Here is an 18412-nt window from a genome sequence, read left to right on the forward strand (position 1 = left end):
TAGGATCGCTGTGCAGATTGGGGAAGATCCACACAGGGAGACCAGAACTGCAAGACAGAACACCTTAAGCTGTGCTATCTTCATGTTATTCAGTGTTATATTCGTGTTATCCAATGTTATATGCACGTTATTCAGTGCTCACCACATCAACCAACTCAACTTTACAGGCCGCTTTCAAATACAGTGCAACCACTGTCAGGCTGTTACCCTCTTCCAAAAACACTTCCAGATCCAGTTATCCAGTAACTGAGATGGTAACAAAAAGCCATGGACCAGCAGCAGCCAGACCTGGTGTCACCCCCATCACTGTCACTATGGGGGCTCCCCAGCCCCAACCTTCCCTCCCACATCCTTTGCCCCACAGCCAGGAAGCTGCAGTGGGAGCCCCAGGGGATGTTTCCCACAGCAGCTTCGCTGCCTTCAGGTACCTGCAAGTGCATAAACACTGATTTAATGAAGCCACTGAACAGCGCAGCCTCCCCCCAACACTCCCAGCCAACCATCTGAGCAGCTCTGGAACACTCCCAGTTAAAAAAGTGGAAAAGCAATAGTACCTCAGAGGAGGAGTTCAGATAAAGAGGCTCGAAACCACGGCTGCAGGTTTTACCGCATGTTTATTTTTCCAATACCACAAGGGACATACACGAGCAGGGCCCCCCGAGGGCTCTGCAAACCAGACCTCTTCAAACTGTACACGACAGTGGCCCCAAAGGAGGCAGAGCCGGACCCCAGCTCTGCTCCTGATCTTTGGTAAGCAGGTCCTGGGCCTCCGCTGGCACCGCGGGTGCTGGGCTCTTGCTCCTTCCCCCAGCACGAGGCTGTGGGGTGCAGTAAGGATAAACCATGTCAGAGATTAAACTTGTTGCATCCCTCAGGCTTGCATCTCACACAGGGACTTGTACGGTTAGAAAGGAAAAGTGCATGGTGAAGGGAGGTAGGAGAGAGCTAGAAAAGGGACAAGAGAAAATAAAAAAGAAACCCCCTACAACTGTTGTACCGGCTGCTCAGGTGACTCAGTCGATCTCTCCCTCGCTGCAGCAACTCACACTGGCTCAGTGATTGCTCCAAAGAGGAAGAGCCATGGTTCTGCTCCCTATCTCTGGATGCACAAGGATGTTCATCTTCTCACAGCTCCAGCAGGAACAGCAGAGGCCTGGAGGAGCAGCAGGGCCACAGCAAACCCATCGCCACGGGCAGAGCCCTGCAGAGCCCAGGGACACCTTGAGCCTCACGTCAGGCAGGACCAGACAGTGGCTCTGACTACAGCTGCAGGTCAGTAACTAACACCACTTTAATGCAATACTGCTGTAGAGCCTGGAAATCCAAGGAAGGGGAGAGAAAAGAAAAAAAAAAAAAAAAGGAAAAAAAAAAAGAACCCTTTATGTTCTATGTACATTACATCCATTTACAGAGTTGGCCAGTACTGTGTACAACATATAAATACATGATCCAACAGATGCATAGAGGATACTTACAGGAGCCAAATAATTCACTTTATACATCCAAGAATGAAAATATAAAAAAACCAAACAAAAAAACCCCCAAAACAAATAGGAAGAAATACTGCTTTAAGTGTTAGATGATGGTCACACAGATGCCCAGCTGGATGCTTGGTCAGATGTGGTCGTGTTGAGGTCCTTCTCGCCGGGCTGCAACACGGAGGTCACAGGCTGCAGCAAGGAGCTCTAAGAGCCCCCAACCTCCTTCAGGGGCTGGTGACAAGTCAGCCAAGAGGCAAGTGATGGCAGCTGGATGAGAGCTCAGCCAGGCACACAGTCCCTGGGGCCACACGTTGTCCTGCAGACCAGCAGAAGGCATTCGGTTGGCACCTGACACTTTTTTTCTTTTTTCCCTCTCCAGTGGGCTCCATCCATCCACCTGCCATGGGAGCATCACCAGCTCCTGCTGCAGCATCCACAGGCCCCAGAGAACCATCAGGGCTCCATGCTCAGCCTTGCTGCACAGCCAGACTTCCCACACAAACCAGGAATGGAGGTGGCAGGAGGGGAGAGTGGAAGACTGTCGGGCCTCACCTAGCGCAGCCCTGAAAGAGAACACGCCCCGTTCCAGTTCCTTTGGATGTCAAGGTTTCCTCAACGGAGGGTCCAGGGATTGCCACAGCAAACTGGCTCTGGTGCCAGCCTCAGCACGTGGACCAGAGCACAACCAGCATTTCCAGGATGGCACAAAGCAGGAGGATGGCTCCGGCAGGAGCGGAACCGTGAGCAAGGGAGGGGCTTGCACTGGAGGTTTCCGTGGGAAGGGAAGTCAACTTTTCCTCACCAGAACAAAGTGTGGCAGCACTTCTACTACAACCAGGAGAGCGTCTTGTGTACAGGTTTGAGGATCAGTCGTTACCAAAATACACACACTGAAGGTACAATCTGTCCCATGGCCATAATTTATTATCTCACCACAAGGCACAATACACAAAGCTTAGAGGGTCCTATACAGTCGTCGTGACAGAAGGCCCCGCAGCCCTTACACATGATCATGGCTTTGAGGCTGCACGAGCACTTGAATGAGATCTCATCAACACTGCTGCTGTCAGCAAACATCTGCACAGAGAGGGAGGTGTTGTGGTTGGCAGCAAAGTTCGCTTTGTGGGTCAGCTGCATCACACTTCCAGCAAGGCTTCTGGGAAAAGCCGGAGTGTTGGATGAATAATTAAAGCTGCTGGAATTAAGCTGCAGCTTAGAAAGCTTCCCATAAAACGCTTGCTTGATATTGAGCTGGGAGGGTATGGAGGAAGGCTCCAAAGGGTGATTGTGTCCTTTTCCTGGTTCCCTTGACAACTTAAAAAATGGCAAGTCCATCCCCAGCGGGACACTCTGCGAGTGCTCGGATGGCTCCGTGGGGTTCTGTGCTGCATCCTTCAGGTTCTCCACGTTGCTCTTGGCCGGGCTGCCACACCCCAACACGTTCTCATTTTTAATTCCTCCCAGGGTGTCTCCCTGCTGCTTTGAAGTCCATTCCTCCCTTGCAGCTGGCATTCCCTCTCCTGGTGCACGGCTCTTGATCAGGGGCACCCGTTTGCTGGGGGACAAAGTTCCCGTGGCTGACACTGGATCCAGAGCCCTGGAGTGATGCAGTCGAAGACTGGGGTTGCGAGGGAAACCAGAACCAAAGAGTTTTTTGCCTTGAACTCCATGGTTTTTGTTGGCTGATGTACCTCCTGTCTGATTTGGACCAAGAGAGGTGACAGCAGGAGGTATGAAACGAGGCTCTGTCGAGGCGTTCCGCTTCTCTGGACTTTTATTTGCAATGACACTTGTCACTGGGTTGTGCTGTGGCACCCGATGGACCTTGGACAATTCCTTTTGCTCCTCAAAACTACAGGAAGAAAATGTTCTTTCACCAGGGCCCGAATCTTCAGGGGTCTGAGAGGCACTTGCCACATTTGCCAGTTGGTCTTGGCGACTGAACGTCAAGCCAACTTTGGAATGTTTTTCTGGAGCAGACTGATCCTCCACATCCTCTGCACTGGGCAATGCTGCCCCTGATCCACACAGCATTCCCTGGGCACCTATGGAAGATGTCACTGAGTGGAAGTCATTGCTCTGACTTAGGACACTCCTCTTTATCCCTACATCTGGAGAAGATCCTTTGCCAAAATAGCAACTGCTGCCTCTATCCAGTTCCAGGGAGTGACCTTCTGGCTGCTTGTCCAGCACTGGCTGTGTAACCTCCAGCTTGATGCTGGCGTGAGATACTGGGAGAACTTCTTCCAGTGGGAGGTTCCCCTTAAGCAGCTGCATCACCAAAGGGTTGTTGGTTTCAACTGAGGATGTGGGCCGGGCAGCACCCATCTGCTGCTCAGGTTTCTGGGGTGATGGTGCCCGTGGTGCCCAGCCCCAGGCTGGAGGCCCAGCACCCACTGCTGCCGTGGCAGGGAAGCCCACACCACGGGCCAGACCATCTGATTCCACAGAGGACGGGGATCTGATCCTGTCACCTCTCTCTGAGCTGCCAGAGGACTCTTTTCCAGCCACCTCCCTGCAGCTGACGCTCCTGAAACACAAATCCATCTCCACACCCTCATCAGCCACATCACCTTCAAAGTCTGAGGCAGTCTCTGTTGTTTCACTGTGTGTGCTCTGAACTTCAGCATCTCCATTTCTCTGCAACTCTCCAGTCTCTCCCAGTGCCTGCTGTGCACCTTCTGGTGCTGTTCTGGGGCACCACTCCCGCAGCTGCAGTTTTTCAGAAGTATCTATCCTGCTCTGAGATATGAAGTCATCCTGTGACGAGGGTTTCACCAGGGCCCCTGTGTCCTGCTCCTCACCACCTGCTTTGCCATCACTGGAGCTCTCTGCCCGGGGGTGGGAGCAGTTACACAGGGCAGGGGCCGCACTCTCTGCTCCACCACTCACTGCCTTGGAGTTGCTGCCATCAGCCACACGTTTTTCCACAAACGTCTCAGAGCCATTAAATCTAAAGCTCATCACCATCTCTGGCTCTTTACTGCCTGGTGACACTTCTGGCAGCAGAGGGGGACAACTGGGGGAATTCTCCTTTGTGTCTGAGTGACAATCCAGCTGCACGGGGGGAGCAGGGACATCTCCAGGTGCTGACACAGCCCCATCTCCCGTGGCACCAACAGCAGGTCCCTGCCAACGGGACAGACTGCTCTCTGGAGGGACCAGACACTTCAGCTTCAGACTCTGCCTCTCCTGAGGTGCAGCACAAGGAGGGGGTTGGGTCCGTGGCTCAGAGAGGAGCTGCTCAGGGCTCTCCTCCTGCCTCTCAGGAGCTGCGTTTCCCAAGGCTGACCCAGTCCAAGCATCACAGAGCTGCCTGCCAGGGCAACCATCGCCAGGCTGAGCTCCTCCTGAGCCTGCAGCACACTCCACACCACCACTTTCCTCTCTCTTTGAGGACAAGGGGCCTTCTCTGGAAGAGCAGAAGGTGTTCACCTCCTCAGCCCTCTCTCCCTTCAGGCGGGGAGGCGGCAGTAGTTGTGCTCGCTGCAGATCTGACGGGCGCTTCCCACGAGTTCTCTTTGATCTCCTGTGCTCTGTGCGGGATCCTCCTCCTCCACCACCACCTCCTTCATCCCTGCTTCTCCCTCCACCTGGGCCACCCCCTCCTCCGATGGCTGCTGTGGCAGCTTCTCGCTGGGCTCGGGCCTGCAGAGCTCGGGCTTTGATGTCTGCGAGGGTTCTGGCCCCGGCCCGGCCCCGGCTGGAGGGCTCCGTGTTGGGGATGATCCTGGGGCATATCTGGTAAGTGGGCTGACCTTTAACCACCCAGGGTGGTTTAATACGTGAAAGTTGAATCTGGACAAAGAAAAAAAGGAAAAAAAAAAAAATAGGGGAAAGCGATTAGTGCTGAACTTGACCATTTTCAGACAGAGAAATGCATTTTATTGGCACCCGTTCGTCACAATTCTTACTGCAAGAATTCAAAGCTACATTTAGAATTCCAACTTAAAAATTAATTCTGGCAGAAAAGCACCATGCTCTCCATAACCTCTGTGTAAAGCTCTGTCATGCTTTATGTGATGTTAATATTAACATCTTTGGGGTTTTTTTATCAGAGCCCATAAACAAATACAAAATAAGTGATTTGCATTCAGATTTTCAGAAATTTAGAGTGGTCTCCTCTGCATCAGGATATTACCCTGAAGCTAACACGATGGACACCTCCAGTTAAAATGGGGAAAGTCAGACAGAATTCTGGGATTCTGCCCCAAAGGGAAGGAACTGAGAAACTACACAGGAGAAAGGATACGATTTGAAGGTTTCTCCTGCAGCTGGTTTCAGGAAAAGTGATTTCTGTAGCTGCAGAAATGCAATCTAGGAGAGCAAGTCAAGGTTACCCAGTGCTCTTGTGCAAAGACCTTGGACTGATTTTCCACTCTAAATGAGATAGGGAACTGCAGTAGCAATCAGTGCTCAGCCAGCTCTACCAGCAAAACCCTTCCACTGCTTCTCCAAAGATGACAACCCTTGACATTTTAATAATGTTTTGATGCTACTGAGCATGACAGCCCCGAGATACCAAGCAGCTCTAATTCCCCTTCCTACCCGGATGGGTGGGACTTTTGGCTCCTCTTTGGTAGGCTGTGGCTTTTCTGGGTGAACACTTTCAATTGTGTTACGAAAGGACTGACGATCTTCAAGCCGGGGCTTCTTTTCGGGGAAGGAGGCAGAGGCAGCCTCCTCAAAGCATTTCCTCTTCTGGTCCTTGGGCTCCTGAGCAGAGCTCTCCTGGGGCAAACTGGGAATTCTGTTTGCAGCTGCCAACGATGGATCTTCTGATTTACTGCGTGGTTTGGAAGTCTCTGCAGAGAGGTGCGAGTCTGAAGTCTCCGGCTTCAGCCCAGCAGCCGGAGGGCCGGTGACATCATCTTTCTTCAGGTCTGTCTCAGGCTTTGACTCTTTATGGAGAGAGGAATCTGGTCCCACTGAAGCAGGCTCTTTGGGAGCCTCTGTTTGCTCAGGCTCACGCAGTTTGTAGAGGCTCCTCCTGGCTCTGCAGCGCAGGTCAGCCCGGGAGCGTTTCCTGAAGCGCCCGTCCCTCTGCCGCGTGGAGGGGCCACGGGGCAGCCTGGCCTCTCCTTTCACAGACACTCCTGTCCTGTTCTCTGCATCTTCTTGCACCAAATTCTGCTCCTGGGATTCTTCTTGGGTCAGGCCCAACCTACGAGGCAAACATAAAAACTAGCTAAAAGCTAAAGCCCATCCTAATTTAAGGATTTCATCGCTTAATTACAGCTGCGCTGTCACCACTGCCCACAGTGACACACTGACCAGGCAAAGCCTCAGTCTGCAATGAGATGACCTACACATCACTGTCACAGGGCAGGAGAAAAAATAATAAAATGTGAAGATTTGTGATGGAAAATGAGTAGTATTAACTTGTCTCAGAAACAAGATAGGCAGGCTGCAAAATTCTGCTATGCCCCATCCAGTTCCACCAAGGATTCCCCTGAACCATTCACCCCACTGCCTGCATTTTTTCAAGGAGCTGACACTGCATCTTCTCAGGTATCCACAAGCAGAAACACACTCTCCCACTCCACAAACACAGATAAAATGGGATAGATAAGGTAAAATTTCTCACTTTTGTCCATAGTAGTCCTCAAAGAACTTCTCTTTCCATTGCTCCACTCTCTTTTCCTTTTCCATCTCCTGCCGAATTCGAACTTGCATCTCATGGGTGAATTCACCTACGTGGAAACAAGAGACTGAAATTCAGTTCCAAACCAAACTGATGCTGCACATGCAGCCCTTCCAACTCTAACAGCACAGGAGCTGTATATATATGAAGGATACTGCCCTGCTCTCCAAACCACACGCTGCCTGCAACTCCTTACGGACAATGCTCACACAGCCTCAAGCAAGTCTGAAGATAAATCATGTTTTACCAGACACAGGCCACCATTTAAGGAAATACAAGTCTGACACTACTTCACACCTCCACCATTTCATTCTGGAAGTACTGTGGCACCAAAGGAAAACGCATATTTGATTTTAAAGGAATAAAAAAAATTCTTAAAAAAAATGGGGTGACACAGCCAGATACACTGCGAAGCTGGACTCCATTCCTATAGTTAACTGTAAAACAAGGAAAGAAAAATCCCAGATACACTGCAAAGCTGGACTCCATTCCTGACAGTTAACTGTAAAACAAACAAAAAAAATCCCAGAAAACGAGCACCTTTTCTCCAGCTCCCCAGGAAAGCAAACTCCCTCACCATCAGCCAGTCGCTCCCTCCAGCTCTGCGCAGCGTGGGTGAAGAACTCGTTGTTCAGAGCGCTGCCACTGAGACGCATCAGCCCGTCAGCCCCCACCTGCAGGGACACACAGCACCTGCTCCAGCCCTTCTGCAAGCAAGAGGCAGGGCAGTGAATGGAATCCACCCGTGACCTGCACCCACACACCTGTCTATCCACTTCTGGGAGCAGGTAGAGGAGCTGCTGCTGGAAGTGCGACGGGAGCGCGTTGAAGGTTCTGGAGTTGATCAGAGCTCGCAGGTTTGTGTTGACCAGGATGGACCCAGGTGTTTCAAAGTCAATGTCCTCACCCCGGTTTCGTTTCATTTGCCCTGGAGATTAAGGACAGGCAAAGAAAATCAACATTATTATGTAAAAGTATTTCAACATTACGGGGAAGAAACGCATGTCAAACTACTAGTGCCGAAGGAGGAAGATCTGTGAGAAAAGTTCTAAAGTATGAAGACTCTCTAACACAGCAATTAACAGACATGCACCTGGAACTCTGACATTTCTGTCACATTCTGACATGTTTCTGTCTCATCCAGGTATAATTCTCAATGCTGCTTCTCAGAGTAGGCAAACCTTTAAACTATTGTCTCACATTCAGAAAGGTTCAGCTTGCGATCCCCGAGATTGTCCTACGCCTCAACACCTATGTTGTTCTTTTCTTAGACATAAATGGACTTCAAAATCGTTTGCTTTTTATGAAGAATTATTCTTCCAACTTTACTCAGTGCCACCTACCAGCTGCAGGCTTCCGGATGCCTCTGAGCAGCTGTGGGGGATCCCTGTTTATTTCTGTTCGACTGCGCAAGGTGGCTTTGCACAGCGCCAAGGAGCTGCTGCTGGATGTGCTGCTGCTCTCCCCATCAGCGTGCCTTCCCGTGAAGCCTGAAAGCAAAACCATGTCATAAAAATGCACAAAGGTCAGCAGAAGCCCGAACTGGAGAGTGTTTAACACACAAGATTTATTTGCTATTAACAGATCCACCATCACAGGGTATTGCCCGGTTACTGACTACTGTGATGGAGTTAAACACACAGCTCTCTACAGTCCCACGTGTTCTCAATGAGAGCTAAAGAAATCCTCAGGAAAATTTAATAGATAATGAGGGACTACTAATTAAAAGCTATCTGTGCAGTCCTCAGAAAGCCCCACAAGGAAAGCAAGGCTCACCAGAGGCAGACTCCATGTGTGCCCCGTTTACTTTCAGCGGTGTTAAGACCACACGTGGCAACATCACCCCAGTCTTTTTCTTTTGTTTGGTTGCCTGCAGCCCAGAAAGAAACCAAAAACACAAAAAGAAGGAACAAAGACATTATGGAAGAGTAAAATAAGCTTTGAAGCAACATGTTCCTCAGTTAAAGAACTCCCCAGTTCCTAGGTAAACCTGCAGGTGCCGTTGCATTTATGAAGAGCAGAGAATTCCAAGTCATCTCCCTGCTCATGATCCCTCCCCATTCTGCAGCCCCCCAGGGAGCCAGCCCAGACCTCTCTGAGGGCCGGTGCAGTCACCCAGATACTGGGCAGAAATAAAAGCTCCCCCTGAGAGGCTTCACCCTTCCCATCAGTCCCACTTTCTCCTACCTGGGAGGCAGCTCTGTGGCTCTCCCTGGTAGCAGGAGGTCCCTTGCTCTGAGATTCAGTGGAGCAGGAGGCGTTAGAGGAGGTTTCATCAAGAGACACTGAAAGACACAGGTGCCTGGTCAGACAGAGAAGCAGACCCTGCAGCTGAAGATGAATGTCATTAGGCACTTACCATCATTATCACCACTCACAGTGCTGGCTTCATTGGACTCGCAGCTCTCTGCATCTGCTGTGTCCTCCAGCTCCTCCCCTTCTGGCACAGAGAGATTCCGGGACCACTGCAAGGCATCCTTCTAAAGGGGCAGAGAGAACTGGGATGCTACAGCTAAAGGGGCAGAGAGAACTGGGATGCTACAGCTAAAGGGGCAGGGAGAACTGGGATGCTACAGCTCAAGGGGCAGAGAGAACTGGGATGCTACAGCTAAAGGGGCAAAGAGAACTGGGATGCTACAGTCCTCCCTCCCCACACCAACTTTAACCAACAGGAACAGTTTAGTAAATAGAGTTTTTAAACCTTGCTCCCCCCCCCTTTTTTTTTTTTTGTCTTTCCTATCTTAACCCTTGAAACAGAAAGGTATTAAAAGTATATTTGGGCTCACAGTGGCACAGATGTCACACAAGCTCCTCTCACACTTCATAGACACCTCCTAGACAAGTAACTCAACCATATCCAAAACACTAACACTAATCACTCATCAAGCAGTGTCTATTAAAGAGAAGTCTCTCATTCTTGTTGCGAAGGAACAGGTAGCATCACAGTAGCCAAAGACTAAAATAGTCAGCCCCAGAGATGTATTTCCTGCTTGCATAATCAAAGCCATTTCAATGCTGTCTATTTTCAGCTAAATATGGCAATTCAACACCATTTTCTGGAAGCAGAAAAAAAGAAAGAGGCAAACGAAATAGCTGAGATACCTGTTGTCCATCAAGCTGATATTTATCAGAGAATGCAACAGTACAGAACGATGCCAAAGAAAAGCCTGAGACCAGAAACATTTTCAATGTTTACGATTACTGGGACAATAAACTAAAAATAAAAAACATTCCAGAGAGACCTCAGGATCCAAGGAAAATGGTGGTGCTAAATATACACGGACTGCAGTGGAACACAAAGCAAACAGCCAGCAGAATGAATATACATTTTCCTATCAAGATTTTACTTGTAGCTACAAGCTCTCAGACCAGATTAATTTCTTGGTTGGCTGTGCTCCCTTGTGGCTGGCAAAGGGGGAATGGGATTGAAAAGGAGGGAATGGGATTGTCTTGATAAGCAGCCACCTGAGTTGGACACCACATCCTGGAATAAGAGGATTTATCTTGCTTGTGCAATTCAAGAAGTGGGGGGTTTCAAAGGGAGTTTATCCTATAGGGCTGAATACAGCTGTAAGGAAGGAGCTCTCACAAAATAATGATTTCCAGACACAGTCTCACAGGAGGATCTCACCTGCAGCACATTCAGCTGCACACAAGCACAACTCACACCCTGACCCTCAGCTGGGAGCAGGAAGCTTTACCTTGAGGGTGAAGAGGCTGATGCGTCCGGGCAGTTTGTAGAAGAGCCCATCCCCTCCCCTGGAGTTGGAGTGCAGCATGGCATTGAGGCAGGCAAGGGGAGAGGTGCCACTGCAACAGAGCCACAACACTTGTAAGAAATGGCCTTACCAAGAAAACACTCTCAAAGTTTTGTTCTCAACAGGCACCATTTTGCTGACAGAGGGAGAGAGAGGGCGTCTGGTCATGGTACAGGACAGGCACTTCAGTCACAACAGGATTAATTTTAATTTTTGACCTCATCAGCCTCATCACAGCAAAGGAATCAGAAGAAAACAGGAAATGTTATACCTATTTTAAAGTTACTCTCAGCCATTTTTAGACATTTCTGATATTTATTACCCATTTCCTCCCTTTCTTTTCTTGAACCTTTCACAGTTGGTTTGATTTCACAAAAAAAAAAAAAAAACCAAACAACAAACCCCAAACAAAAAGCCAAAACAAAAGAACCTATCCAGAGTTATTCAGCAGTAGAAAGATGCAAACAGACTCAGCATCAATCACACACAGATGTGTTTCTGGAATGTCTTCCCTGACACGCCACAGACAGAACCACACCAGCAGAGTTAGATATAAAATCTCTGGTGTGCTAATTTGTCAAATCCCAGGAAACTCCCTGGCCCAGGCAGCCACCCTGCACTGACACTGAGGGAACTTCCGTGCCACGTAACCTCGTGTTTTCCAGCACGTCACCCAGGGACATGCAGAAAGTGACCTGGAAAAGACATTAAAGCAGTATTGATTTCATTCCTATTAAAACTGAAACTAAAAACTGGATTGAGACCAAGTATTTCAAAGAAAATGATTCTCAAATTGAAAACTTAGAACAATTCTGTTTCCATTCTGAGTGTGTCTGGGGTTTCGGACATTTCCTCACAGGCTTTGGTAAAAAAAAAAAAAAAAAAAAAAAAAAAATTACCTTGATTCACTTTTAGATACTATGACAAAAATTCCCAGCTTCCTGTCCTGTTGGACAGTGTTCTCCCCTCAGTGTTCAACAGTGCCCCAAGGCACAGGGCACAAGTTGGAGAACAGCAAAAATAAAATAAAATAAATAAATAAATTTAAAAAAAAACCAAACAGTTCAGACTCTCTGAGGAGCCAGAACTCAGCAGTGGTGCTGGGCTGTGTCCTGACCCATTAGTGATCCCAAGGCAAGGCACACCAGCTCAGGATTGATTCAAAGGGAAAAACCTCTCCAGGCAACAAGTAGTTTCCTTCAGGAAATGGAGTTTCAGGAAAGGCTTCTGGACAAGCACCAGCAAATCCACAGCATATTTAGCCAGGCAGGATCATCACCTTCATTCTGTGAACAATAATGCCCTGAAAAAAAACTTTTTTTTTTTTTTTTCCTTAAAGCAGAGAATTACTGACCATGGAAGGAAAAGCAGACATCCCAAGGGACAAGCACCAACCTTTACAGGAATGGTTTAGCTCTGTGGGATTGAACTTGACACATGCTCCAAGCTTGGTCTTCAGCTACACACTGTGGCAGGTCACTTGGCAAAAAGGGGAGATAATTTGTGAGTGTGAAGAGAGCCCTGCTGGTACCTTTAGCAGAGACACACACAGATCTTCAACCATCTGCTTGGGTAAAAGGACTGATGTAAGAAAGGTTTGGAGCACTGATTAAAACAAAGGTATCTGAAAGCCCTCATTAAAATCCCATCTGAACTGCACTCAGAGCTGTGAGCCTGGTGCCCATACCCAAAGCAGTGCAAAGGGCCAGCAGGAGGGGGTTTGTTCCTCTCTCAGCACAACTCTAACACACACCTCTGGGTACATCACCAGATTTCACCATTCAGCCCTGAGGTCAGACACAAAGGAGGAGCAGAACCAAGTGAACACTGAGTGGTTGGCTCCCAGGAGAGACTGGGGCACCTGCTGTGGCTGGGTGAAGAGCAGGCTTGGCAAACACCAGCACCAGAGACAGCCCAGGCAGATGGATTTCCACAAAGCCAACCCAGGGACAGTCCCAGGACACTGCTGCTGCTGTCTCTGGGAATCAAACTTTGTTTGCTTGCCACCCAGCACTAACTGAGGCATTTGGGCTCTCACAGTTACCTGCTTCCTTTGAGCTGCAAGACACTCTGTATTTCTTTTCTCCTCCTGTCACAGAAATGGATGGAAGTTCACAGGAAATTAACCAAGGGAAGCAGATCCCCCCCTCCTGTCGTTTCCAAGGCTCTGTATCAGGTTCTTTTCCACACAAACCCACACTGAGATGAGCAGCTCCTCTGCCATCAGAGTGTGAGCTGTGCTATCACACTGCTCCAAAGGCTGAGCAGAAGCCAGTAGAGCAATATAAAATAAAGATGACTTTTATGAGCCTCCTAAAAGATAATGTCTGCTCTAGAAATGAAACATCAGAGGTGACAGAACTTAATCTGCAGTCAAACTAGAGTCACAATAACAGAAACTACTGGGAGCTACTTAGGAGAGAGAGAAGCATCCAAGTGGTAAGTGCCAGACAATGCAGGAGTGCTATCTGCACGAGGCATTGATTTCACAACAGATGGGTGAAGGGGACTCTCTCTGTTATCAAAAAATCCAAGAGCAGCTTCCAGTTATTGTCAAAGAAACAGCCTCACAACCTGTACATAAATGTCTATAAATGTCACCTGAAATGGCCAAGCTGGAATGAGAAAAAAGGAAGAGCAGTGGGCTGGGGATGAAGCAGAATTGCAGGAAGCACCACAAGGCTCCACACCATGGTTTAGACAAGATCATCAATACTAACCTCATTTCCTTTAGTCCTTCAGACTCTATGACCTGCAGAATCTGCTTGGGGGTCATAGGAGCATCAGAGTAATTTTCCAGCACCTGAAAAGGCAGAAATCTTGTGTTATTTCAGAATTTGCTTCTGCATTCACACAACTGCTCCCTCCACAAGCCATAGCTCAGTAAGGTGCCTCTTAGAACTTTATTCACCTGCAAAAACCTCACCCTAAACCTTTCATGCTACCTCAGGATCTGATCATGGCAATCATCACACGAGGCTTCCCTTAACCTGGTTCCTAATTAACTGAAATATGAACATGAAGGACAGAAAAAAAGCAGAATTTGGCCTCGACCCCATAGCATGAACCCAGAGGCAGCTTTCCCACCACCTTCCATGCACACCAGAGAGAGCCAGTGCCAGACACAGCCTGGGGAACTGCAGAGCTTGGTGACCTTTAACAAGGGCCAACACTGCACACCTTCACACCTCTCACTAAATCCAGTATTTTTCTGCCAGTAAAGACACCAAGTGTGAAGCTGCAGAATTCAGCAGCACCTCTGCCCCAGGTCACAGCACTCATTTCATCTTGGGCCCATCCCAGGAAGGGGTCCATGGGCAAGAGTCAGAATTCTCACCAGAAAAGGACAGAATTCAACACAGGACAACAACAACAGTAAAAGATGTTAAAAAAACAAACAAACAAACAAAAAAAAAAAACCAAAGACACTAAAAAGATTTGGACTGCTTGTCTTTGGAAGAAAAGTAGTAAAATCAGGTATTTAAAAGGCAATACAAGAAATAGCAGCTCAGCCTGTCACACATTATATGATGAGCAGCATTGTCACTTACATGCAAAGAACTAAAGAGGCCCTGAGATGGATTTTTTTTCCCCAAGCCTGTGGAACTTACTACTCCAAAATGCCTAGAAGCAACAGCTCAAAAAGAGGAGCAGGCATTTCTGTGGATAAGAAGATTACCCACATAACCAGGAAACAATGGACAAAAATAAGCTGCAGAAGATGCAAACCATGCTGGGTTTTGGGGAGCAGATGACCCTGCAGCTGCCTCCCACACCCCCTCTCCTCACTGGCCCTGCCCCAGACACTGCTGCTCCCTGAATGCAAAAAGCACCAAGATCCACAGGGCCTGAGTGAGCAGGAAGGATGAGACCAGGGGCACTGACTGGGGAACCTGTTGATGGTAACTGCCCTGAATTCCCCCAGCGTGGCCACAAGGACACTCACAACCCTGATTTCAGCTGCCCCTGTGCAGGCTTTCAGTCTGACTTGAGGGAGAAGCCAGTGGGGGGAACTCAAAATGCCCCATTTTATATCAGCAACATCCAGAACTGAGTCACTGCAGACCCAGGGCAAAGGTACAGGGCCTGCAGACATTTTAAGCAATTTTAAAAAATAATTAAAAAAAAATATATAAATGTTGTGCAGGGCCCCAGCTGCACCTCCATGCCATCCCCTGCCTCTGGGAGTGGAGGAAACCCATCCCGTGTCCCTGAGCTCTGCACTTCAGTGGCACTTTGTGACAAAAGGAATTCCTTACAGCATATCCACCCAACGTGTTCTCTGCAGATGCCTCAAGATCATAAAGCATCAGTGGTGCTAACCTGGCAGGGGATGGAAATTTGAGAACTGGGTAACCTGAACACAATGGAAACACCAGGGGCTTCAAGAAAAGATCAAAGGGAGTGCTAAGCCATATTCTGAGTCAAGGACTCTGCTTCCCAGTCAGTCCCACTCCACCAGGTTACACCGTGCCCTGGGGTCTGTCCCCTGAACCCAGGACAGGAGACACCAAATGGAACACTCCTGCTCCCAGGAAGGCAGGAATCCTTCACCCTCCCTCTGGAGAGGCAGACACAGAGCAAACCCCACAGCCAAACACTGAGCACCAAGCAGCACCCATAAAGAGAGAAGATCCTGTGCTCAGGGGAGCAATTTCCAACCCCCAGCTGTATGAAGTGTCCATCCTGCCAGGGGACTGCAGACCCTGCAGCCATCCCTGCCCCCCCATTCCTGTCCCCCCCATCCCTGCCCCCCCATCCCTGCCCCCCCCATCCCTGCCCCCCCATCCCTGCCCCCCCATTCCTGTCCCCTCATCCCTGCCCAGCCCCAGGACACAGCTCCAGCAGCACTGCCTCTTCCTCACCCCCAAACCCGGGGTATTTTTCCCCTCCACTGTTTGTAACCCTGATAGCCCAGGGTTCCCAGACCCCTAATTACAGGAATTCACATCACCCCCACAATTAATTTACCAGAGGCCTGGTGCTGGCAGCACTTTTTGAACAGCCCCATGGTTGTGGGGGTTTAAATCCATTTTAAAGGCTTCTCTGATGGAATGTGCCTCACGTGAGCTCTGCAGGAGCAGCAGCACTGAAAAGCACTTTTTGCCCAATTCCCAGGAACGTGGAGAGGAATACACAATGCTACCACCTCAGGAAGGAGAACTGACAGCATCCTGACAGGGAGCATGTGTAAGAGGAGTGTTACAGAAAGATCTATTTTTAGTGGGTTTACAATCAGTCCTGCAAGCTGCTAGTGCAGCTCCACAACTCTGGGTCTCTCTAAGTGGATAATCCAGGAGGAGATCGTTCTATTTCTGGTCCATCAATGGCTCTAAGATGCTGCTGAGGCTCAGACACCTCCTGCACCCACTGTGCCCAAAGGGCAGGTGAGAAGATCCCTTCTCCATCACCCCGTGAGGATGAGGAGGTGCTGGGAGCTGGCTCTGCAGTCACAGCCCACGAACACTGCATTTTTCCCACCTCTTAGGGCTCAGGACAGATGGGTGAGGGGGCTCTGCCTCTGCACCCCCAGCACAGCACCCCAGACACAGCCAAGGTCCTCAGAGAGAAACCCCCAGTGAAGTGCCAGACCACCAGCTGCCTGCAGTGAGGTTCTACAGGGGCTTGGGTCCTTTTTTCAAGTTTTTCAAGCACAGCCACGTAAGTCTAAAACATTAGGATTTGCACACAAAAGATTGTGCAAGTTGCTGGAAGACAGATGCTTGTCTGATTAGGTTTCCTCTTGGCAAGGAGTAGGAAAACACTCTGAAAGCCAAACAGATCTTACTCAGGAGGAGCACCAAGACTGAACTTCAGTGCCCTCCAAGCCAGACACCAGCCTCAGCTGGACTCACCCACACTGTCCCCTCAGCATGTCCCCACAAAACCTGGCCTGGCAAAAACAAAACACACGCAAAAGATAAAAAAAAAAAAAAAAAATTAAAGAAAAAAAACAAACAAGGAAACAAAACCCCGTCAGGCTCTGCCAATCCAGTCTCAGAGATCCCAGATGTGCAGGGATCCAGCCCCCCAGCCCCAGGTGGTTGGATCTCCCCTTACTCCGTGTTTGGGCACCCCTGGGTGTCTCCAGGGCAGAGGCCAAAGGGTACGAGCTCCCCCCAGCCCCCCAGGACCCCCCCTGCCCCGTTCCCACCCCCCTCCTTTGTCCCGGTATTTGTACAAATCCGGTCTGGGAGGATTCACAGAGAGGAGCCCCCGGACACCCCCCTGGGACCCCCTAAAGGGACAAAAAGCCTCAGACAAACCCCAGTGGTGGCTCCTGAACCTCACCAATAACCCCTGAGCACAGCAATCCCAGCCCCGGGCTCGGCACCGGTACCGGCGGTGTCCTGAGGGCTGCGGGTGCAGGGAGGAACCGGCAGCCTCAGGAATTAAACCAAAAAGTTTTGGCAGTGCTGCCCGGTCCCGGCCCAGGCCTCACTCCGAAGGCTCCAGTTCCTCCCTTGAGCCTGAAAGGAACAAACCGAACCGGCCCCGCTCCCCGAGCGGCCCCGGTAACCCCCGCGGCCCCAAACACCGAACGGCCCCGGGAGTTCACCCGGGCCCCGCCACACCCCGCCCCGGGGGCCCCTCGGCGGGCGGGCGAGCGGCCCGGCCCGGCCCACTTCCCCCTCACCGGGCCGGAGGCTCCGTTCCCACCCTCCCGGCTCCCCCCGGGTCTCTTCTGCTCCCCTCCCCCCCGGTCCGGATACCGCCCGCAGCACCGGGGGGCACCGGCGGCCCCCCCACACCGGCAGACCCGGCCCCCGGCCTGGAGCCTCCGGGCCGCAGCGCCCGCCCGCCCCCCCCTTCCGCCCCGTTACTCGAGGAGGGGCCGGGCCGGCGGCGAGCGGAGCCCCCCCGGGGCGGGTGAGGCCTCTCGGGGCCCAGCAGAGCCCCCGCGGCCGCTCCCCGGGGCCCGCCCCAGGCCTCTCCCGGTGTCCCCGTTCCCCCCTCACCAGGCGGGCGGCCTCGGCCCACGTGCGCTCCTTCTTCCTCCGCTGCTTCATCTCCTTCATCCTCCTCCTCCTCCTCCTCCTCCTCCTCCCGCGCGGGGCGGCGGCGCGGCGGGCGCGGGACCGTTAGGCGCGCGCGGGCGGGCGGGCGGGCGGCGGGGGCGGGGCGGGGCGCGCGCGGGGCGGCGGGCGCGCGGGGCGGGGCGGCGGCGGCGGGCGGGGCGCGAGGCGGGGGCGGCTCCGGGCGCTACGGGAGGAGGAGGCGGCGGCGGCGGCGGAGGCGGCTCGGGCCCGGCATAACAACGGGGTCAAAGGGCCGGGAGCAGGGGGGGAGGAGGCGGGGCTCGGCGACGGTGGCCGCGGCGGGACACGGCGGGACCAGAGCGGCCGCGACCGGAGGGGCGGAGCCTCGGGGGGGAGCGCGGCGGGGCCTGGGCCCGGTTTGAAGGAAAACAAACCGCAAGGGCTGCCGGGAGTTGTAGTCCCCGCCGCCCCGGCTCCCGCCCACCCGCTCCCGCTCCCGGACTACAACTCCCGGAGGGCTCCGCCCGCCCCGCGCCGCACGCCGGGAGC

At 51.4% G+C, this 18412-nt stretch overlaps 1 protein-coding gene across 1 annotated transcript; it reads right to left on the reverse strand.

Moving 5' to 3' along the window:
• Positions 1–595: 595 nt before the first annotated feature.
• ASXL1 (ASXL transcriptional regulator 1) lies at positions 596–18009 on the reverse strand. The gene is made up of 12 exons (XM_071759959.1): positions 17843–18009; positions 13604–13686; positions 10827–10935; positions 9485–9605; positions 9313–9410; positions 8902–8995; positions 8469–8615; positions 7890–8053; positions 7703–7799; positions 7069–7174; positions 6030–6645; positions 596–5279 (listed from the first exon to the last, which is right to left on the reverse strand). Exons 1-12 carry the CDS (start codon positions 17900–17902, stop codon positions 2406–2408), a joined length of 4569 nt encoding a protein of 1522 aa, XP_071616060.1. The 5' UTR covers positions 17903–18009; the 3' UTR covers positions 596–2405.
• Positions 18010–18412: the final 403 nt, after the last annotated feature.

The sequence above is a fragment of the Heliangelus exortis genome, chromosome 16 (genome assembly GCF_036169615.1).
Source record: "Heliangelus exortis chromosome 16, bHelExo1.hap1, whole genome shotgun sequence".
Taxonomy (NCBI): Eukaryota; Metazoa; Chordata; class Aves; order Apodiformes; family Trochilidae; genus Heliangelus; species Heliangelus exortis.